The sequence below is a fragment of the Ailuropoda melanoleuca genome, chromosome 1 (assembly GCF_002007445.2).
Source record: "Ailuropoda melanoleuca isolate Jingjing chromosome 1, ASM200744v2, whole genome shotgun sequence".
NCBI lineage: Eukaryota > Metazoa > Chordata > Mammalia > Carnivora > Ursidae > Ailuropoda > Ailuropoda melanoleuca.
Window position 1 is genome coordinate 169412688 of NC_048218.1, and position 24195 is coordinate 169436882.

Genomic DNA, 24195 nt, shown 5'->3' on the forward strand with positions numbered 1-24195 from the left:
AATGTGGTACTGGGATTCACCCAGCTTTGAAGAAAGCAAGCCACCCCAGAGAAATTCTCTAATCTTCAGAGCATGGTTAAAACGTAGTCAGTCTACAGTGTATCTAGGCAAGGTTTGGGTGCTAGAAGGAAAGCTATAGACATGAGTGTTATGTGCTGGTTATTGAGCAAAGCCGGTAAGAAAAGTAGATTTATTCTTTAAAAACTTAGTAAGTGCTGTTATTACCCTTACTTTATACATAAGAAGGAGGCCGAGAGAGTTAATTAACATGTCCAAGGATGCAGAAGTAGGAAGTCGTGGAGCCAGGCTGCGAATTGTTAAAGGGCTTAACTAGGTTGCATTTTGTACATGTATTTGATATGTGAAGTTATGATCACTGTTTTAGCTTTGACATAATGGAAGAAACCACAAAGGAAGTAAAAGTGACAGCATAGGGAGTATTTCCCTCAAATGTGGCGTTCATTATAGTTAATACTTAAAATATATGAGAAGCTCCTTCATATTTATTAGAGAACATCTAAATGAAGGAGTGCACAAGGGCTATGAATAGAAACACAGTATTACACTGATGGGTCCCAGAGCTCGGAAATTAGGTTCTCCCCCTGGAGGGAAGAACTGGTGCATAAACCAATCTAAAAGTTGATGTAAGTTACCTGAACCAGTAAGTGCCCCATAAATACCCTGGTTGGGAGGTGTTCAAGTCTGGTTTTCTGGGTCTCCTAGAGGTTTGATGAACTACCTGATTTCCCTTGAAACTAGCTTTTGTTTAACCAGCTAGAATGGATTCTGTTGTCTGTGACTAAAGAACTCTGTCAGAAACAATGTTTGATTGCAAAGATTATTTATTTGAAAGTGAGAGAGAGAGAGAGAGAGAGAGAGAGCGCGTGCACGCATTGCGGGGGAGTGTGAAGGACCAGAGGGAGAGGGAGAGGCAGAAGCAGACCACCTGCTCATGCAGGGCTCCATCCCATGACCCTGGGATCATGACCTGAGCCAAAATCAAGTCAGATGACTAATCACCTGAGCCACCCAGGTGCCCCGCAAAGCTAGTGTTTAAAATTAACCTGGATATCCTGATACTAAAGGAATATAATGGTAGTGTAATTCATTATTTAGAAACATAAGGTTTCTTTTTTACACTTTAGAACCACCTCTTACAGTCCTCATTCATGAGAAGTGAGGATACTCAATAACTCAGTCATTTGAATGGTGAAGTCCTTGGTCCCAGCTTGTGCGCAAGCCCCTGCTACTGGTGCAATTCCACATGTTTGAGCACATCTAGTCCATGTTTGCGGTGAGCTTTCCTGGATCCTGATAGTATCAGGGCCCATGGAGTCTCCTGAGCAAGAACCCACCCACTAATGGTCATAGGCATCAGGCACCCAAGCTTGCCAGCAGCAAAGCCACCCGAGGAGGGAAGGAACAATTCCAGTCATTTGGTTGGTGTGAGCCACTCAGATTTATCTCTGGTATGTACCATGGAGTTGTCTGAACTCTGGGGAGAGCCAGAAGATGTAAGGTTATAAAGTTGAAGGAAAGAGCTAATAAAAATTTCAAAAACATTCATTTATTCCTTCATCAAACACTGAATTAGACCTGCTATGTGAATATGTTCTGAGTGCAGAGGAGAAACCAATCTCTACCTTTGTGGAGCTTATATAAGAAAAATGTTGAACTGACAATTACCCATATGTTAAAATTTCAGTTATGATCAGTTCTACGAAGATATATGGGGGTACCTATTCTAGTGGTGGTCCAGGAAGGCTTCCCAGGGGGAAGGGACATATCAGCAGAGGTTTAAAGGATGAGTAGGAGCTGGTGGAGCAAAGATTGTCCAGGATCTTGTAGACCTTGTGAAGGACCTGGATCTCTAGTAAGTGTGGTAGGAAGGTAAATGAAGAAAATAAAGTTGGAAGAAGTCCTTATCATATTTGAATTTTAAACATTTCTCTAGCTACCGTATAGTCCCACATTACGTGATGCTATACATATTCTGCAGCTGTTGATGTACCAAATCTGCCTTTATGACATTCATTCATTCTAGAAATACTTATTTGGCCTGATAAATACTACATTCATGTTGTTCAAATTTTGGGTCAAGAGTCATTAGAGGATTGTGAAATCAACTAAGGGAATTGGCAGCAATATTGTAAACTATGAAATAATAAAGTAAAGAATATAAAGTAGAAATATCAGAGGGCATCACACACAAATAAGTTAAGTATTATCTTTCCAAATTAATTTTGTCCTCCGAGTTAAAGCAAAAAATAATTGAGATCTGTGTTCTGAATATGAAATGATTCCACATGCTTCATATAGTGCCTGGCTCAATAAATAATTGGCTTTGATGATGGGTACAGTCTTTTATGTCTCTAATATGCATGAGGTTTAAAAAAAAATAACATCTGTTGGGTGGGCAGTTCTGCTTTGGGGTGGCTTGATGGATCTCTGCAGTTAGCTGGTAACTCTGCTGGGTTTGGTTGGTCTAAAACGACCTCACTCGTGTCTAGTGTGGTGGTGGACATGACAACATGTTTCTCATCATTCAGCAAGCTTCTACAGGTCATTAACATAGTAGTGGTTGCAGTATTTTCAAGAGAAGCATGTGAAGGAGAAGCACTTTTCGAAGCTTTGCTTGCATCATATTTACCAATGTTTCATTGATCAAAGGAGGTCAAATTCAGATTTAAGGGTAGAGCTGCAAAGTCACATTGTATAAAGAAAGGGGCACACAAAGATGGAAAAAAAACCGTACAGCTATTTTTGTGAACTATCATACTCATTAAGAGGAATTATGGCACCAGTTGTTGAAAATAAACTTTTCATGCCAGAAATGATAAATTACCTTAGGTTTCCCAGCAAATAGTATTCTTCACACCGTCCCATGCTGTCACTGAAATAGGTTGAATTTGGATATCAAGCTTTCAGAAAATTCTCCTGTCACAGGAAATATGTATTTTTTTTAAATTAAGCAGTTACATATCCTGTGGGTTGAAATATAAATTAGTAGTTCAAGATAATTTTTTCTTTCTTTTTTTTTTTTTTAAAGTAGGTTCCATGCCCAGCGCGGAGGCCAACATAGGACTTGAACTCAATCATAACACTGAGATCAAGACCTGAGCTGAGATCAAGAGGCAGCTGCTTAACCAACTGAGCCACACAGGCACCCTCAAGGTAATTTTCACCTAATTATTTTCATACAGTATTTTACTCAATTATTAAAAAAACCTTTTATTCTAGGGGCAACGCTTTGCCTTTGAAAGCAAAGATGAAAGAAGTTTAAAAAACTGGCATTATTATTATGTTCAATTGTAAAGCTGAACATTTACATACCTATATAACAGGTAATCCACTCTATGGCATATGCTAAAGAGCGCTGCACGTGTGATCAGGAGCCATGTATAAAGAACCTCATACCAGCACTGTTTCTCCTAGGAAAAAATAAGCACCTGGAAATTGTTTAAATGCTCCACCGCCTCCACGATGTTGGTCTTCCGCCCCGTCTTCCTCTTCAAGGTGAATGTGTACTGGGCCAGCACCTTCCCGGCCACCCGGGCTCACACACTGGCGCTCGCTACTGCGGCCACCCTGGCCACCACCGCCTGGTTCATATACTGGGCCTGTTGCGCCTCGTGGCGGGAAAAGTAACTGCTCCCAGACGCTGGGAAGCGCGAGCCCGCGGAGAAGCCCGGACGCTCCGTCCCTCTTGCGCGAGCCCCGCCCCATCGGGAAGCCCCGCCCTGCGCGCTGACACGCAGGGCGAGAAAGCGTGGGAGGGGCGTGGCCTGCGTCCACAGCGGAGGCGGGAGGCTGGTGTTCCTCGGAGTCTACATCTGAGGAACCGTCAAAGACCGGAAAGGGAATGGTATTAATTATCTCTGTGCTAATGAGGACTAGGGAGTGGTTCACTCTAGCTCCCTCCTTTAGAAATCTGATCCCAACCAGACCCAAGCCGAAAAAGTCTTCCGCCTTCCACCCTTCTCAGCCACTCTGGACTACAGCCCCCAGAAGGCGTTGGAACTCAGCCATCTGACTTGCGCAGTGGCGTTCGTTGTAAAGTGCTATGACAACAGGGCGAAGATGGCTTGGAGTTAGGCGGGAGTGGGGAGTTGTCCCTTCCGCCGTTGCTGTCCTTTATCTGCTACATCCCACTGACTGCCTCCCTCACCATTTCCTCCTCTTTGTGAGAAGCAGGACTTGCAGTTGTTCTGACCTGCCTGGTCTCTCCCAAGGGATTGATGCCGTTTTCCCTGCGCGTCTCCGGGGTTGACACAGAAGGGATGCAGGTTTACTCCTTGTGGGTCTCACTCCAACTCTGTGGAGCTGGTGGTGCTCCCTGGTGAGGCTCTTTCTGTCTGGGACGTGGAGCAAGTTGGAGCAGGGGAACGACAGGGAGTAGTGAAGAGAGGGGTTGCTTTGCTCTGCACCCTCCATTCTTGTTCTCGTCGTTGCAGCGCGGGGACCCCGGCAGGCGTTCTTAAAGGGAAATCTGCGGAGAGTTGGAGGAAAGGTGGAGCAGGACCCACCTGATTCGGCATAAGGTAAGAGTATGTCTGGAATTAAACATTGGGAGCGTGAATGCCCCTTCTGTGGTTTGTTTTGTGGGCAAGATTGATCCTCTGATGCCATGGAACGGTTTTGGGGGATATCGGATGATAGGTTTCTTAGGAAGGATGTTTGCATTAAAAATAAAACGCAACTAGGTGCACAAAGTGTTTGAAATCTTATGAACATTTTTAAGAAAGGGTGATAAGAATTTTTAAAGATTCCATTCAGGAATGTCACGTGATGCACAAGCATCCTCCTCCCATGACACTTCAACAGGTCTTGTGAGCAAATGGTCAAAGCAATTCTCAGCCTATGACTGCGGTAGGATGCGTGCACTAATACCCTCTAAGTCTTTCAATAGGATTATTGCTTCTCCTTTCCTCTCTGTATTGCAGACCACAGCAGTTTAGATGAATTGTGCTGATTTTTATCAGCATTTCCTTTCCCTAATTAAGTCCTACAATTGACTTCAATTTCCTGGAGAAATTCATAGTAGTTTTTTTTTTTCTTCTTTTTTTTTTTTTTGCCACCTCACTTTTACTTTCAACATGAAACCCATCACACACATACACAACTTGAAGATGCTAGGGGGGAAAACTATGGGTCTTAATTAAAGTTAGCCAGCATTTAGAGCAGCATTGATTTTCTAACTTGTTAGAAATATGTAAAGAGAATAATTGCTGAGATTTTTTTGTGTGAATAGACTCAATCCTTATTAAGAAGAATTAAAATAATTTTAATTTTGCAATTTTTTTGATTAGAAGAATTAAAAATAAAAAATTGGAAATAATTTATAAGTTATTTGAGTTTAAGGAATTTTAAATTTTGTGTAATTGTGTGTAATTGTTCTTAAATTACAACGGCACACTTATATTTATGGTACAGGTTCTCGATGGAGACATTTACTGAAGGGGAAAAAATCCATTATCAATAGTATACAGTAGTTGTTAATGTTTTACACCTTTTGATGTATGTAGCAAGTCTCATTTCTCAGAATAAAGACTTTCAAATATTTCTCAAAAATTATTGAAACACATGATGTTATTATAAAACATCCCTGTCTATTAACATTTCAGTGAAAGATTACTGTCATTTTTTACTGACGTTTATCGGACACTTAATAAGTACATCCTATGGTTAAGCAGTTACATGTGTTAGGCCATTTTATCTTCCCAACCCCCAGAACAATTAGGAGATTAGAAGGTGAGGGACTTGCTTAAAGTCACACTGCTGAGGTGTGGAATGGAAAAGGGAACCCAGGTCTGTTTAACTCCCTTTCCTGTGCTCTTTTGTCTTTTGTGTCTTCTATTGAAAATTTCAATACTGATTCCTTAAATATTGTCTTCAAAAGCATTATTCTTCTAATTCTACATATACTTGTCATTTTACTTGCCCTGCATGACCTGATTCCTACTTTCCAAAATTTGAGTCAGCACTGGCAAGACCTGGAGAAAACAAAACTGCAAATATGAACAATAGTGTCAGCAGCTTAGCCTCCTAATTCCAGGATCTGCCTTCTAATCCACATATTCTCTCTCTCTCTCTCTTTTTTTTTTTTAGAGAGGGAGAGAGAAGGGAAGGGACAGAGGGGGGTGGAGAGAGAGACAGAGAGAGAGAGAGAATTTTAAGCAGTCTTCTCACCCAGTGTGGAACCAAAGTCGGGGCTCAATCTCACAACCCTGAGATCATGACCTGAGACCAAGTTAAGATTGGACGCTTAACCGACTGAGCAACATAGGCGCCCCCACATTTACTTTCCACAGGATTCTTGGGGTTATCTTTGTTGAAGCAATTCTTCTGGTCATCCTTCCATATTGTAGGACTAGGCCCATGGGGTGTTAAAACATCCATATCTTTTTTTTTTTTTTAAAGATTTTATTTATTTATTTGACAGAGAGAGAGACAGCCAGCGAGAGAGGGAACACAAGCAGGGGGAGTGGGAGAGGAAGAAGCAGGCTCATAGCAGAGGAGCCTGATGTAGGGCTCGATCCCCTAACGCCGGGATCACGCCCTGAGCCGAAGGCAGACGCGTAACCGCTGTGCCACCCAGGCGCCCCAAAACATCCATATCTTGAATGAAAACTAAATCTCAGTAAATTTTGATGTGGAAGATAATGTATGTAAGTACGTATTAAAAACAAGAAAATGTCAAGTGTGGAAGAGTATTTCTGGAGTTTTGGGGATCAAGAGAGTATCTTCTGTTTATTCTAATGAGGCATAAGAAATCCCTCTTTTGTGGTTGTAGGTATGGATGTTTTAAAACTTTTGAATTATTGTTTTCTAGTCATCCTTTAAAAATTTAATTAGCTGGGGCGCCTGCGTGGTTCAGTCGGTTAAGCATCTGCCTTCAGCTAAGGTCATGATCCCAGGGTCCTGGGATCCAGCCATATGTGAGGCTCCCTGCTCAGCAGACAGTCTGAGTCTCCCTCTGTTCCCACCCTTCCTGTTCTTTCTCTCTCTCAAATAAATGAACAAAATCTTCAAAAAAAATTATTTAGGTGTATGAAATACTTTCTTGCAGTTTGAACTTGCAGTGATTACAATTAATATCAACAGAGTATATCTTTTTAGTCTTTGTGGGGTGGCTGCACTTTTTAGGGCTCTGGAGTAGACAGCCTGCTTTGGGATGCTACTTCTACTTACTAGTTGTGACCACTTGGCCAGGTTTCTTAACCTCTCTATTCAGAGATACCTGACTAATAGTACCTACCTTTTACTTTGTAGTTCTGTTTTGAAGATTAAAATAGAGTACTTGCACAGCGCTTAGAACACTGCCTGGGATTAGTAAATGATTAGTAACCGTTAGCTATTATTTTCCTTTCTGGTGAAGGGAGATGATAGCCATCGAAAACCTGATTTTTGGTTTTTGTTTTTCATTTACTTAAAAACAGAAAATCACTGAGGATCTGGAAATCAACATTGAATGAATAGGGGTTAAAATGCAAATCCTCGTTTCTTATTTTTATTCAAGGCAGTTAACCAAATAAAAAATCAATTTATACATATTTAATTTTTTGTTATTCAGTGTACTTTTTGTTTTTGTAACAGAAAATCCAGGTTTCACAGCTGAAAAATGCCCCTTGTTTCTCCTATATAATTTGTATAGTTGAATGTTATTTTTGTATATTCACAGATATGTGCAACCATTACTTGCACTGCAGGCAATTTTAGAATATTTTTGTCACCTCAAAAAGACACCTTGCACTCCTACTCCTTATCTGTAACTGTCCTGTCCTTTCCTTCCCATTGGACTGAAGCAGCCACTAATTTACTTTCTGTCTACATGGATTTGCCTATTCTGTACATTTTATTTGTTTATTTATTTGTTTGCTTATTTATTTTTAGTTGAAGTAGTATTAACATGCAATATTTAGTTTGAGATGTATTCTATGTTTTGTATAAATGGAATCATAAAATAGTGACTGGCTTCTTTCTCTTAGAATGTTTTCAAGGTTCATCCAAATTGTAGCATATGTCAGTACTTTTTTTTTTACTGCTTAATGATATTCCATTTTATGAATATGTCAACATTATATCCATCAGTTGATAGACATTTGGATCATTTCTACCTTTTGAATATTATGAATAATGCTACTATAAATGTTCATGTATAAGTTTTTATGTGGACATTTGTTTTCATTTCTCTTGCAACCTTGGACTGGAATTGCTGGATCATATGATTACTCTATGTTTAATTGTTTGAGGAATTGCCAGATTACTTTCCAAAGTGATTATGCCATTTTACATTTCCACCTGCAGTGTATGAGTGTGTTGATTTTTCCACATCTTTACCCATACTTGTTTCTGTCTGACTTTTTGAGTCTAGCCATCATAGTGGGTATCAGGTGGTATCTCATTGTAGTTTTGATTTGCATTTCTCTGTTGGCTAATGATGCTGAACATCTTTTCTTGTGTTTATCAGCCATTTTTATATCTGAGTTGGAGAAATATATATTGAGATCCTTTGCCCATTTTTAAATTGGGTTTCTGTGTATTATTGAGTCATAAGAGTTCTTTGTATGTTACAGTTATGTGTCTTTTGTTTTTTTTAAAGGTTTTATTTATTTGAGAGAGAGAGAGAGCACAAGCTGGGGGAGAGGCAGAGGGTAGGGAGAAGCAGGCTTCCCACTGAGCAGGGAGCCTGATGGGTGTCTTGATCCCAGAACTCTGAGATCATGACCTGAGCCGAAGGCAGACGCTCAACTGACCGAGCCACCCAGGGGCCCCCAGATATGTGTCTTTTATCAGAGATATGACTTGCAATATTTTCTCCCATTCTGTGGGTTATCTTTTTTACTTTTTTAGTGTTCTTTGAAGCAAAAGTTTTAAATTTTGGTGAAATCCCTTTATTTTTTCTTTTGTTACTTATGCTTTTGGTGTTAAATTTAAGAATCTATCACAATCTAATATCATGAAGATTTAGTTTTAAGTTTTAGTCTAAGATTTCTAAGAGTTTTATAGTTTTAGCTATGCATTAGCATACATAAAGGTCTTTGATCCATTTTGAGTTAGTTTTTTTTTTTTAATAAGTTTTGAGGTAAGGGTCCAACTTCATTCTTTCTCACGTGTCTATCTATCTCATGTGGCTATCATGTGTCCTAGAACCATTTGTTGCAATTTCTCATTGAATGGTCTTAGCACCTTTGTTGAAAGTCAGTTTACCATAGGTGTATAAATTTATTCTCCATTCTTTTCCATTTATCTGTATGTCTACCCTTATGCCAGTACCATACTGTACTGAATACTATTGTTTTGTAGTTAGGTTTTGAAATGGGAAAATCCTCCAACTTTGTTCTTCTTTTTTAAGATTATTTTGGCTATTCTAAGTTGCTGGCAATTTTTTTTTAAAAATTTATTTAATTATTTGAGAGAGAGAGAGAGAGAGTGCGTGTGCATGTGCACATGCTAGGGGGAAGGGTAGAAGGAGAAGGGGACAGAATCTCTAGCAGATTCCTGGCTGAGCGCGGAGCACTGATGCAGGTCATGACCTTGAGATCATGACCTGAGCTGAAATTAAGAGTCGGATGCTTAAAAACTGAGCCGCTCAGGGGCCCCGGTTTTGCTGGCAATTCTATATGAATTTCAGAATAAGCTTTCAATTTGTACGAAGAAGCCATATGGGAATCTGATAAGGATTGCACTGAATCTGTAGATCAATTTGGGAAGTATTGCATCTTAATGTTATGGCTTCATGGACATAGGATGTTTTCCTGTTTATTTAGATCTTTCTTTTGACTGTGTTTTATAGTTTTATAGTTCTATATTATAGTTTTCAGAGTATATGCTTTACACTTCCTTTGTTAAATTTATTCCTATTCTTTTGGATGCTATTGTAAATGCGACTGTTTTTTAAGTTTCATTTCTTGGACTGTTCATTGCAAATGCATAGAAATGCAGTTGATTTTTGTATATTAATACTTTTGTATCCTTCAGCCTTACTTCATTGTTTATTAGTGCTAATAGTTTTTCACTGAATTTCCTAGGATTTTTTATACACCAGATCATGTCATCTGTGAGTAAAGGTAGTTATACTTTGGGGTGCCTGGGTAGCTCAGTTGGTTAAGCAGCTGCCTTCGGCTCAGGTCATGATCTCAGGGTCCTGAGATCGAGCCCCGCGTTGGGCTACCTGCTCAGGGGGAGTCTCCTTCTTCCTCTCTCTCTACCTCTCTCCCCAACTTGTGCGAGCTCTCTCTCTCTCAAATAAATAAATAAATAAATAAATAAGTAAATAAATAAATAAAATCTTTAAAAAAAAAAAAGATAGTTATACTTCTTCCTTTCCAGTCTGGAAGCCTTTTAGTTCATTTTCTTACCTAATTGCCTAACCTAAAACTTCCAGTACAGTGTCGAATAAAAGTGGTGAATATGGACATCCTACCCTTGTGTCTGATCTTAAGAGCATCTAGTCTCATTTATCATTAGGTATGATATAAGCCATGGATTTTGCATAGATGTCCTTTATCAGTTTGAGAAAGTTCCCTTTTATTCCTAGTGTTTTAAGTGTTTTTATAATAGAAGAGTGTTAGATTTTATTTTGTCAGATGCTTCTCCTGTTTGTCAGATGCGATGATAAGGTGGTTTTTCATTTTTGTTTTATTGATATGGTGTAGTATTTTAATTTATTTTTGGATGTTAAACTAACCTTGCATTCCTGGAGTTAAATCCCACTTGGTCATGGTGCCTAGTTCTTTTTATATACTTGCTTGATTTATTTTGCTAGTGTTTTGCTGAGGAGTTTGGATCCATATTTATTAGAGATACTGGTCTGTAGTTCTCTTGTGTTTGTTTAGTTTTGGTATCAATGTAACACTAGCCTTATAGAATGAGTTGGGAAGTATTCCCTCCTCTTTTATGTTTGTGAAGATTTGGTATTAATTTTTTTGTGTTTGGTAGAATTCACCATCTGAGCCTGGTCTTTTTTTTGTGGGTAGTCTTCTGATATAGATTTTCTTTTTATCTTTAGTCAGCAACAGATAGCTGGAATCAAGATGAATAATGCTGATGTCCTGCTCCTCCAGGGAAGATCATTCTGTGACTGGGAGCTGTGGGGAGAGGGTGCCACTGTTCTTGGCTGTATCAGTCTGGAGTGGAGTTTCTATCTTGTTTTGAGCTAGGAGTGAGGAGAGGAGTGAGTATTGGTTTTTAAAATACTACAGACTCTTAATTTTCTTACTGAGTTTTAGTAGATCTTTTATGTTTCTTTATTTTCTGTATACTCCTAGGACAATTTCTGGAAACTTTAAATGGTTGTTTTAAAAAATTATTTTCACCAGTTTTGCTGGGGAGTGGGTCCATGGAGCTTCTCACATGTCATCTTCTCACTCACACGTGAAGTCCTCTGAAATTTTAAATTTTAAATTGTATAGTATAATGGTTATGGGAGACGTACTTATGTTATCAAAAGATTTGGTTGGAGTTCCATTAGATATCAAATCTAGTGTTTGTAAGACTGTTTAAGAGTAAGTTGAAAAGTTATTATATACAAGCTTATTAGGAACACACCTGCTGTATGGATAGAGAAATTTTTAAAAAATATTTTATTAATTTGAGAGAGAGACAGAGAGCATGAGTAGGGGGAGGGGCAGAGGAAGAGGGAGAAGTAGATTCCCCACTCTACTGACTCATGCTTTTTCATTTTTTTTTGATATTAAATTGCAGGCACTGGCAGTCTAACAAGATAAGAAGCTAGAGACCAGGGAGAGGTTACGCAGAAGCAGGTTTCTGCCATTAACTGTGTGACTCAGGAGAATCATATAACTAACCTCTTGGGGCTTCTCTTACAGAATGAGAGATTATAACTGATTATTAGGTGCCTTCCAGCTGTTAATGTTAAAGTCTCTTTTTCAAGCCTTGGAAAGGTAACTGGTGGTACAGATCCCAGGGAAAAGGAAGTGGGAAAGTAGAGCCATGCTATAAGAAAACATCTACCTTGGCTATCAGGTATCCGTTCAGCTGGTGCTTTTTATACATTAAGGTGCATGTGAATCACCTGGGCATATTGTTTGAGGTGGGCTGAGGTTTTGCATCATAAGCTCTTGGGTGATGCTGATGCTGGTCCATGGACTACACTTTGGGTAGGAAAGGAGGGCTTTCAGCAGCTAATGAAGTGGAGGGTGACTAAGGAGAAACTGATAGAGCAGGAGAAACAGGAAGGAACTAAATATTGCCTATGTTATTTTGTCAATAGGAATAGATCTTAAATTTTATGATTGAAGTCCTTGAAAAATTAGTGCTTGATGGCATTTACATTTACAGACAATGTTGGAGAGTTAGTTTTTCATACTGGGGGGGGTTTCATTTTTATTTTAGCAAGCTAAAAAAATTTGCTCATTAACATAGATTTTTGAGGCCATTTTCACATAATAGCTATTTTCACCTGATGCAGTCGTGTGTGTTTATACTCACTTTGATTTTTTTGTATATTATTTAATAGCACTGATGGAAAAAACTCTTCTCTGTGACCTTACTTGGGTGTTTAATATGTTCTCTAGGCAGGTCCCATGAGGTTTTCTCTTCTGCCTACATGAGGTGAAAGATACCCCTTTGGATGTCGAACAGATCTTCTCTTCCTATTTTCTCTCCTTGAGACTCCTTTTAAACTGGCTGATGCAGAATGTGTTCAAAGGATCTCATACTTGTTGGTTAGTCTTTTGATTTCTGTTTTGGACTATGTCTCCAAATGGAGTTTTGACCCCAAGCTTTCATTCTTTATAACATATCAGCAGCATTTCATAGAGCTGGCCACTCTCTTTTTCTAGATATACTTTTTTATCCATTTCCTTCCAGATGGCACACTCCTGGTTTTCCTTTGGTTCCACTGGATGCCCCTATTCGGTTTTCTTTTCTTTTCTTTTCCCTGTCCTCTGACCTCAGAGCCCAGTTTTTCCTATCTGGGAAGCTTATGAACTCCACCTCCCACCCCCCATGTACCTTTTCCCTTTTTTGATTATACCTTTTATTCTTTCACTGTAATAAATCATAGCCATGATGATAACTGTATGATGAGTGCTGTGAGTCTTCCAAGTGAGTCTTTGGGTGGTATTGAATTTGGGTAATATTCTGCTGTGGGCTGCAAGATAATGATATATCTTTATACTGGTAGTCTAATAGTATGGTGTATAACAACTTTCCATATATATCTGGAGTATATAATGAGAATATGTAGCACTTATTAAGTACTATTACTTCCCTCTCAAATTAAAAAAATCTAATAAAAGTGTAATAAAGTGTTTATTACATTTTTTGTATACTTGCTGCCAGGTTTGAAGTTTAGTCTTCTGGCAATCTCTATGGTTATATAATGCTGTTAGTAATAACAAGTGATGCAGATGTTTTTCCGAAACTCTCCCACATATGTTAAAACTCATTATAAGCTTATTTACCTGCTGTTTTTTATCCCTTCACTTCCATCAACACTTTGCCTTTACCTGACTAATTTCTTTTTTAGTGGAAAGAGAGGCCTTGGATGGAGTTTTCTTTTTTTCTTTTTTTCCTCTTGTTTGTTCCTTTAAACTTGTCATCTGAAATGTTATACTCACATAGAAATTGTAAAAGTAATGATTTCCCAGTGGTAGCAGAACAATTACTAAACTACTAAATTGATGTTAGTGTAATACTATAACTAAACTATAAATCTTATTTAAAAAAAATCTTATGTAGAATTCACTAGGCTTTACATTACATACATTTTTCTTCTTGGAATATAGCTTGAAGAAATTAAAATTTATCCCATGAAACCACCACCAAAATCAGGGTACAGAACTTTTGCATCATCCCAAAGAAATTCCCTTCGACTAGCCCATTAAAGTCACCCCCCGCCTTAACCCTGGTAATCACTGATCTGTTTCCCATCAGTTTAATTTTTTCATTTTGAAAATGTTATAGAAATGGAATTATTTAATATGTGATCTTTTGGGGTTGGGCTTTTTTTTTTTTTTTCCACTCAGTATAATGCCCTTGAGATCCATCCATGTTGTTTTTATTTCATTAAAAAAATTCCTGAGTTTTATTCTATGGTAAGGATTTACCATAGTTTGCTTATTCACATTTTGAAGGATATTTGTTTCTTTTCTTCAATGTAGGTTTAAAAAAAATCATAAAAAGGGTAAAAACCATAGCAATGGCTAACATTTATAGAGTGCTTATGTGTAGCAAGTATTGTGCTAATAATACCATGTTCCTTTTTTTTCAAACTGAAAGTTTTTATTTTTGACTTTGAATTGTGATAAAATATACATAGCATAAAATTACCATCTTAACCATTTTTAAGTGTACAGTTCAGTAGTGTTAGGTACATTCACATTTTTGTGTAACCAGTCTCCAGAACTCTTCACCTTACAAAACCGAATCTCTGTACCCATTACACAAAAGCTCCCCACTTCTTCCTTACCCCAAACCTGGCAACCACCATTCTACTGTCTATGAATTTGGCTACTCTAGATAACTCATGTAAGTGAAATCATGGCGTATTTGTCTTTGTGACTGGTTTATTTCATTTAACTTAATGTTCTCAAGGTTCATCCATGTTGTTGCATGTGTCAGAGTTTCCTTCCTTTTTAAGACTGATAATATTCCATTGTATGTATATACTACATTTTATTTATCCAGTCATTCATTGATGGACACTTGGGTTGCCTCTACGTTTTAGATATTGTGAATAATGCTGCTTTGAACATGGGAGTACAAATATCTCTTTGAATTCTTGTTTTCATTTCCTTTGAATATATACCCAGAAGTGGAATGGGTGGATCATATGGTAATTTACATTTTTATATTTTTATTTATTTGTTTTTATTTTTTATTTTATTTTATGTTTTTAGAGGGGGAGAGAATGGGGGAGAGAGGCAGAAGGGAGAAAGAGAGAGAATCTTAAGCAGGCTCCATGCCCAGCATGGAGCTCAACATGGGGTTTGATCTCACATCCCTGAGGTCATGACCTGAGCTGAAATCAACAGTTGGATGCTTAACTGACTGAGCCACCCAGGAGCCCAGTTATTTATATTTTTAATTTTTTGAGGAACCCTCGTACAGTTTCCATAGTGGTTGCACTCTTTTAAATTTTCACCAACAGTGAACAAGGGTTCCAATTACATCACATCCTTGTCAACACTTATTATTTTCTGGGTTTTTTAATTTGTTTTTTGTTTTTTTGTAGTAGCTGTCCTACTGGGTGTGAGGTGGTATTTCGTTATGCTTGTGATTTGCATTTCCCTAATATTTAGTGAGGTTGAACATTGTTTCACATGCTTTTTGGCCGTTTGTATATCTTCTTTGGTGAAATGTCTGTTCAAGTCCTTTACCCATTAAAACTTTTTTTTGTTGACATATATGAGTTCTTTATGTATTCTGTATATTAACCCTTTATTAGATATGTAATTTGCAGATATTTTCTTCCATTCCTTGTGTTGCCTCTACTGCATTCTTATTTATTCCTCACAACATCATTTTTTATTTTATTGATGAAGAAGCTGACTTTTGTTAACCCTCCACTGATTTCATGGTTTTTATGGAACATGGATTCATATTCACACCGACCTCCTCCAGAGTCTGCACTTTTCACCACCACATGATTCTTAGCTAATTTCTTGGCCAACTAAATGAAAGCAAGTGGTCTTGCTTCTGTGATTAGCCTATATGGAAGGCCTACTTTAAGAAGCAGATTGATTTACATTTTTTTAAATGTATAGTTGATCCTCATTATTTGCAGATTCCCTATTTGTGAGTTTACCTATTTGCTAAAATTTATTTGTAATACCAAAATCAATACTCAATGGAACTTTTGGGTCATTCATGGTCATGCACAGAGTGGCAAAAAATTTGAGTCACTTGACACACATATTCCCAGCAGTTATCAATCACAGTAACTGCCTCCTTGTTTCAGCTCTTATACTGTAGACAAGTATCCTTTTCATGGTCTACTTAGTGCCATGTTTTCCACATCTCTGTGGTTTGGGTTTATTTATTTGTTTTTTAAAAACTTTTGTTGCTTAAAAAGATCCCCAAATGTTATGGTGAAGGGCTGTCTAATGTTCCTAAGTGTGAGAAGGTTGTTGTGTACTTTACCTCATAGAGAAAATATATGTATCAGAAAAGCTTCTTTCAGGGGCGCCTGGGTGACACGGCGGTTAAGCATCTGCCTTCGGCTCAGGGCGTGATCTCAGCGTTATGGGATCGAGCCCCACATCAGGCTTCTCCGCTTTGAGCCTGCTTCTTCCTCTCCCACTCCCCCTGCTTGTGTTCCCTCTCTCGCTGGCTGTCTCTATCTCTGTCAAATAAATAAATAAAATCTTAAAAAAAAAAAAAAGAAAAGCTTCTTTCAAGTATGAGTTATCGTGTTATTGACTATTGAGTTGAATGTTCATGAATCAACATTATATTAAATAAAGTATCTTTAAACAGAGACGCACAAAAAACAAAGTTATGCATTGATTGGTTCATGAAAATCTTGTGACTAGAGGCCCAGAGGAGCCTTTCTATTTTCGCTGGGAGCAGTAGTTCAGTATTTGCTAAGTCAGTGTTTGTTGCAACCTTACAGAATGGAATGTCTTTGAATAAGGAGAATGGACTGCATTTCCTAACAATTCTTTAAATTAGTGTAGCATGAAGGAAAGGCTCATTTATGTTGGATAAATGAACTTTCATAGAATCCCAGGGTGTGTGATGTTTGTGTTGTAATTCAGGAGGTCCAATGGGCTTTCACATTTACCATAACAGTAACTCGATGGTAGATGTGGCTGGTAGATCCTCATTCTAGATGAGGAATCAAAGCAGAGGGAGATTTTAGGGGTTGCCTGTTTAGTGATATAGTGGTTTAATGCATTTACACTCAGTTTTCCTGGTTCTTTTTTGGTGTGATTTCCCTCTTTTATTTTGCCTTTCTACAATTAGAATGGGGAAAGTGTGTGAATGCTTTTGGAGTACCTGTAATGTACCAGTTCCAGTGTTAGTCATTTGATCTCATTTGCTCTTCTCAGCAATTCATTGTGACAAGAGATGCTACGGTTTTTCCAGTGACTAAAATGAAGGAAAATTGGGTATTTTGCTAAGGAATTATGTACTAATTAGTGCTGTTAGAATTTGAATCTTGATCTTCCAAAGAATATTTTTTTTGGTACTTTGTGTCATTCTCTACCAAATGTTTCAGAAGAGAGAATTGGCCCAACATTTATGTATAAAATTTTTCAAACTGACTCTCCAATGGCCTTGCAAAATATCTGATTGTGTTTCTAGCTGTTTGGATTTGTGTTTTCACATATTTCTGCAAAATATAAAAAATTAAAGTTAAATTCAGAAATGTTTTTCTTAACATTGTCAAAGTTTAATTTGCTATGCTTTAAGAGATAATTAATTCATAATTCATGGTGTGAAGTAGATTTTTACTATAAATAAATGCTTTCTTTTTATAGTGAACGAAAATGTCTTTATTTAAAGCCCGTGACTGGTGGTCTACTGTTCTGGGAGAAAAAGAAGAATTTGATCAAGGCTGTTTGTGTTTGGCTGATGTTGACAATACTGGAAATGGACAAGGTAAGCAACTTATGACCATGCATCTTGGAGCAAAGCTTTACAGACATAAAATAAAATGACCTCATTTTTCAAAGTATACTTATACACTTCAAAGTATACTTATAGAACTTAAGTGAACTGTCATAATTATGCTCTAATTTTGAAGGTAGTTTTCCTCATAATATTTAGGTAGCAGGATGATAAGTATAGTTCTTACTTCTGTTTTGTTCTTTGTGTTTTTCTGGTTTGTGTTGATTCTGTCATATGATTTGGAACTGGGAAAATATTACAAGGCAACATTTAATTTGTTTTCATTTGTTGCAAAATTTGTTTTCATTTTTTTTCTAAAATTAGGTAGAGCTACTAAAATATTTTTAATTTTGAGGTTTTGTTTTAGAAATTATTTTCAAGGAAATTTTTATTTTTAAAAAATTTTGAATCTGAAAGTCATTTATACCAGAATAGAAAAAATGATTCTAGCTCTATTTGTTGGTAGAAAACAATTCTTAAATTACTACTTTCATTTTCATATTATGATACTGGAAACAGCATTCTGTCTTATTCTTACATTATTTGCTTCCCTTTGCATCTTCATATTTTTTGAAGTGGTCTCTAAAACATTGTAATTCTGTATCATTGCTATTTGAAACTTGTATTTGGTTTTAGTGATTTATAATCATGAGCTTTTTCTTTTCTTTTTTGTAATCCAGATAGTCTTTGGCCTCTTAAAAAGAAAACTTAAAATCATTCTTTCATTCAATATGTACAAATATTGTCTCCTTACCTTTGCTTTATTTTATTTCTCTTGCATGTAACAAAAACAGTAGAATCTTGGGGGCAAGGCGAAAGGAGAAAATTATATTGGCAACGAAGAATGGGAGGTACTAAGCTGTACTGAGCATCTAAATTTTTTCTAAGGAAAATCTGGGCCCTGCCCTTCCACTGATAGGAGATGGGAAGGTTCTTCTACTCAGGGTGTCCTGAGAGATTCCTCAAAGATTATCAACCTTGTCTCCTGCCTGTTTGTTAAAACTTATGATTCCCTTATTATTTGGCAATACAGAATACTCAGGCTACAAAAATATATGCCAAAGAGAACAATTTCAAACTCATTTATGTCCAAACTATCTAAAGCTCAGCTTGGTTGGAAACTATCCTGATTGATTGTCTGAATAGCTTACTGTTCACTCATCATTTCTGTTAGAGCTCTTCACTGGTATGCCAGCGCTGGGTTACCAGTTACCAGTTTGCTTCCTCCCAATTTGTGGCCATCTGTGAGAAGCTTCCTCTATTTCCCCAAAGATACTATGCAAAAATCATTTCATGTGTGTGTCCCATATAGAAAAAAAAAATCGTCTATCATTTCTCGAAGCTTGGAACACCAGTATTCTGGTGATTGTTTTGTATGAAGATTTCCTACCTCAGATATATAGCTCCTGTAAGGTCATATTTCCCGGAGGTAGGTGGATTGGAAGGGTGGGCTTAGGTGTCTGCATTTTTGATAAGCTCCAAAGTTGAATGGTGACACACTACAGTTTAAGAATAATTCTCATTGCTCTTATAGAATGGAAGGTAAATGGGAGCAGTTTGGGACATGCTCTTTTTGAGATAGGAATGTCTAGCAGGCAGAATAGAGATAGCAATTTTTAAAATTTTTTATTAAAAATATTTTTTTAGAGAGAGAGTGCACATGGAGTGGAGAGTGGGGGAAGGGGGGAGAGGGAGAGAAAGAATCTTAAGCAGGCTTCATGCCTAACACAACCCGATGTGGGGCTCTGTCTCATGACCCGGAGGTCTTGACCTGAGTCAAAATCAAGAGTCAGACGCTTAACCATCTGACCCGCCCAGGTGCCCCAGTGGTAGTGATTTTGAAGTGAGCTGCATACTCGTTGTATTTGAAGCCCTGAGAATGTGTGAAAATGCTCAGGGAAAGAAGGTGGAATAAGATGGAAAGAATCTTAGGACCATAACCTGAAGAATACAAGCATTAATAAGGGGGGGAGGTTTGGGAAGGGTCGTCAGTGATAGATTCTGAGAAGTGCATGCAGAGAGGCAGGAGAACTAGTTGGGCTGGTACCTGGGAGGCAAGGTTTAGTGACATGAAGACTGAAGTTTCCATTCCATTTAGCAACAAGTGGTTCATTAGTGTTCTCCGTGATAGTGGATGAGTGGGCACAATGGTAACAAAATCTAGATTTGCAGTGAATGAAGGAGTGGGAGGTGGGGAAGACTGAGTGTTTATGGCCCTTTAAAGAAACTTAGCTGTGAAGGGAAGAGGGGAGGATGATGACTGGGGGCAATGTATGATAAACAGTAGTGGGAAAAATTCAATGTATAGCATAGAGGATATATGAAAGCAGGGATGGGGCGTCTGACTGGTTGGTGTAGCATGTGACTGTTGATCCCAGTATTGTAGGTTTGAGCCCCATGTTTGGTGTAGAAATGATTTAAAAATAAAATCTTAAAAAAAAATAAAGCAGGGATCCAGAGAAGACAGAGATGGGATCAGGTGTGCAGATAGAAGAACTTTTTTTTCACTGTGACAGAAGGCAGGAGGGTAAGATGGATACAGATGAAGAGAAATTTGCAGGTCAGTTTGGGAAGTTGAGAAAATAATGACCCCTACTTCCTTTGGAGTGATCAGGGAGTGGAAAGATGGTACTAGGCATCTTGAAATCGTTTTAGGCAAAGCCAACCTGATACATAGGATTCCTTGCTAATCTTGAGATCCCAGTTGAAATTAGACACCATGCATTTAAAGTGGCACTTACTTTCCTGTTCTTCTCAATTCAAGATTCAGGTACGTGGGAGAGATAGTAAGAAGGGGTGAGCGGGAGAGCCTGAGTGGTCCAGTTTAGATTCCATGCCAGCCTGTGGCCTGGAGGAGAGTTTACTACAAGAATCCTAAGTGGAAAACACATAAAGGTGACTGAAAAATAGCTACTACGTTGATATTTTAGCTTTGCAGCATTTATGCCTCACATGGGGCACTGTCCCTTGTGCAAGTGCACAAGCACGTGTTCTTACCAACCTGCAGTGGGAACAAACTGTGCGCACTTACTGCTTCAGAGACACTTTCAGGGAGCCCTGGCTCTGCAAGTCCAGGATCTTTGGGTGATAGCCCTTTCCCTTGTCATTTAGTCAAGGTCATGTTCCAATATTCTGCTGCTTCTAGACTAAACAGTATGTACAATCTGTGTCCAAACTTAAATATAATAGTTGAGGAAGAGAAGGAAAAATTTTAAAATTAAGATGGAGGAGTAGAAAAAATTATATGGTAACTTAAAGAAGTCATATTGTGGGGGATACCTTCTGTTTTGTATCTGGTTACTGGGCTGTGTAACTATGCTGCTTCCCCCCCCCCCACTTTGACTACCTTCTTAGGGCTCTTGGTCTTGAGTAAGATGGAGGGACCAGAGAATTGGTCTGGGCCTGTATTCCTGAGGGATCTAGAATGTTAATGCTTGCCTAAAGAAGACTGTACTAGTTTCATTTACTACTGATCCAGACGGTATGGGAGAGGGTCCTTGGAGATCCCTGGGTTTCACTCATATTTCTTTCAGCCTCATTTGGCTCTTATGAGATGATGATGAGGTAGTCCTGTTTCCTGTAGATTGGATTGTGGCAGTACATTTAAAGATATATGCCTATTCCTGTTCAGTGAAAGCAAACTGTTTCTGTATGTATGTATGTATTTAAGTAGGCTCCATGCCCAGCATGGACCCCAACACAAGGCTTGAACTCATGACCCAGAAATCAAGACCTGAGCTGAAACCAAGAGTTGGACGCTTAACCAGTTGACCACCCAGGCACCCCTACCCGTGGTATTGATTTTGATTTTCTCCTTGATGGGGAGATAGAGTTCACTGGCTTCCATATAGGCCTCCCCATTTACTATCCTTTATGTACATGTTAGGGAACCAAAAGGGATGTTCCGTTTTCTGTGAAAATGCATTTCCTTTAAACTCTCAGAAACTGGGTGAGAAATCATAGGCTGGCTTTGCTGTCCCAGTGGGTGAACTAAGTTAAAAAATTCATTTATTGCTGAGTCTCCATAATTAGCAACAACAGTATATTATTAGGCTTCCAGAATTAGTAGTAACTCAGAGCCAATATTCAGTATTCTCACAAAGTTTGGGTATTTCCCTTTCCTCAGTGCACCTAGATAAATGTCCTGTAGGCAAGTATCTGAGGAAAATTTGTATTAGGCATGTGTGGTATTACAGGAACATCTATATACTATATTGTTTTTATTCAAGGGACTCTGAGTCTGTAAATTGACTTCAGTGTGGAAATGGGTGAGATACCATGACTGTATATATGATGGCTTGAGTTAGTCTTCTTTTTCAGAAACCTGCAATATTTTTGGTTATAGATTTCAAAAAAGGCTTGAGTTTGATAAACACATTATAGGACCCTCTTACAATTGAATACTACTCTAACAAAAAAAAAAATAAATGAACCACTGGGAAAAAAAGGGTCTTAATGAGTTGCTTTTTCATTTCATTCCTGGAACTCTCATTAATCATAGCTTAAAATCTGTGAGAATTAGACTGCCTGAGATCGGGTTACTATAAAAGTCCTGCTATTCTAATACTCGTACATACACATTTTGATTCTAGGGGTTAAGTTGTCACCATGTGGATTTTGCCATCCTGGCTTCCTCTTATCTCTGAAGAAAGGGCTGTGTTGAAGTTGAATCTTGGTTATTTAGTGAGGGAAATAGGGATTAGAGCATGGCGGCATACATAGGAAGCTCAGTGGGGAGTGTTTTAGAAAAGTTTGGAGATTTAAGTATATCCAAACCTTCTAGACTTTGCCAGTAACCTCATTACGTAACATTGTAATCCCGTTCTTTGTGATGAATGTCTTTACTTTTATGCAAGAAACCTGGAGAGACTGTGAACTCATTTGTTACTGTGATTTAAAACCTACAGAATCAGGGGCGCCTGGGTGGCACAGCGGTTAAGCGTCTGCCTTCGGCTCAGGGCGTGATCCCGGCGTTATGGGATCGCCCCACATCAGGCTCCTCTGCTGTGAGCCTGCTTCTTCCTCTCCCACTCCCCCTGGCTTGTGTTCCCTCTCTCGCTGTCTGTCTCTATCTCTGCCAAATAAATAAAAATAAAAATCTTAAAAAAAAAAAAAAAACCTACAGAATCAGTCCCTGAATTGGATTTTTATTGGTTAAGCCTCACCGATATAAGAAGAAAGACATTCTTTCTGCAGAGTCCCAAGGATGCTGAGTTTTTTTCTTTTCCCTTAAATGGGAATTTTGAGGTTTAAAATTATCATTCTCTTATTTTAAATTGTCCAGTGCTCTTAGAAAAGCCATCTTACGTATGGTTTGACATTCCTCCTTCCTGTTCAGTTGGCCTAGGGCAGCAGCTATCCAGTCCACCAGAGTGTCATCTGCAATGGGCACAGAGTCCCAGATGCCTGGAGGTGTTAACGTGATTAACCATTCTGTCACTGTGTACAATGTTATTTAACCCTGCCTGGAGTCTTACCGCTTTGTGTCCCAACTCACCTCAAGAACCAATTTCCAAATGTTCCTGCAGGAATTGGCACCTGCAGTTTATTCTCTGCTGCCAATTTCTTTCTGAAAATTTTTTTTTGTCACAAGGTATAGGAAACAACTATGATAAATATAAATAAAAGAGCAGGGCGCCTGGGTGGCACAGTGGTTAAGCATCTGCCTTCGTCTCAGGGCGTGATCCCGGCGTTACGGGATCGAGCCCCACATCAGGCTCCTCTGCTATGAGCCTGCTTCTTCCTCTCCCACTCCCCCTGCTTGTGTTCCCTCTCTCGCTGGCTGTCTCTATCTCTGTTGAATAAATAAATAAAATCTTTAAAAAAATATATAAATAAAAGAGGGATTGGAGTAAGAGTGACATAGATCTCCCAAATGCAGGAAGAGTTGAATTGGCCAAACTTTAGTGGGGGATGGGAACAGCATGGCTCTAGAGATTGTATGGAACTCCTGGGGGCTGCCGTCAGATCATCTAGCCCCAGATTCCTGGTGTCTGTATTCAGGATTGAAATTCCCAGGATAGTACCTCTCTCATATGGTTATTATGAGGATTTAATGGGTTAATGCATAAAAGTTACATAGACCATTGCTTGGCACGTGATAAGCTCTTAGTAAATAAGTATGTAGAACTCCTACTTTAAAGTAGATGGAAAAAAGTCAATATTCTATATTAATACAGCAGTTTCAAAACTGACACCTAAAGTATTAGTTTCCTAGGGCTGCCATACAAAATACCACAAACTGAGTGGCTTAAAGCAACAGAAATTTATTCTCTGACAGTTTTTAGAGGCTAGAAATCCAAAATCAAGGTGTTGGCAGGACCATCCTGCCCCTGAAGCCTCTAGGATTCCTCTGTGCCTCTTCCAGCTTCTGGTAGTCCCAGGCATTCTTTGGCTTGTGAATGTATCACTCTAATCACTGTCTCCATTGCCACATGATCATCTTCTTGAATGTCTTCATGTGGCATTCTCCTCCCTCCCGCCCCCCCACCCCCTGTACTTACTTTCTTTTTATTTTTTTAAAGATTTTATTTATTTATTTGAGAGAGAGAGCGCACATGTGCAGAGAGGAGGGGCAGAGGGAAAGGGAGAGTCTCAAGCAGACTCTGCACT

General features: G+C 38.5%; 1 protein-coding gene across 5 annotated transcripts in view; it reads left to right on the forward strand.

Annotated features, from left to right (window-relative positions):
- The first annotated feature begins 3776 nt into the window (after positions 1–3776).
- Positions 3777–24195, forward strand: part of BBS9 (Bardet-Biedl syndrome 9) — a 429330-nt gene continuing 408911 nt past the window's right edge. The window contains exons 1-4 of one of the 5 annotated variants that reach the window (XM_034670282.1): positions 3777–3865; positions 4455–4541; positions 11012–11176; positions 17454–17574. In XM_034670282.1, coding sequence (XP_034526173.1) covers positions 17463–17574 — 112 coding nt within the window. In that variant the 5' untranslated portion in view covers positions 3777–3865; positions 4455–4541; positions 11012–11176; positions 17454–17462. The other 4 variants (XM_002921839.4, XM_034670287.1, XM_034670283.1 and 1 more) reach the window with 4 other exon arrangements.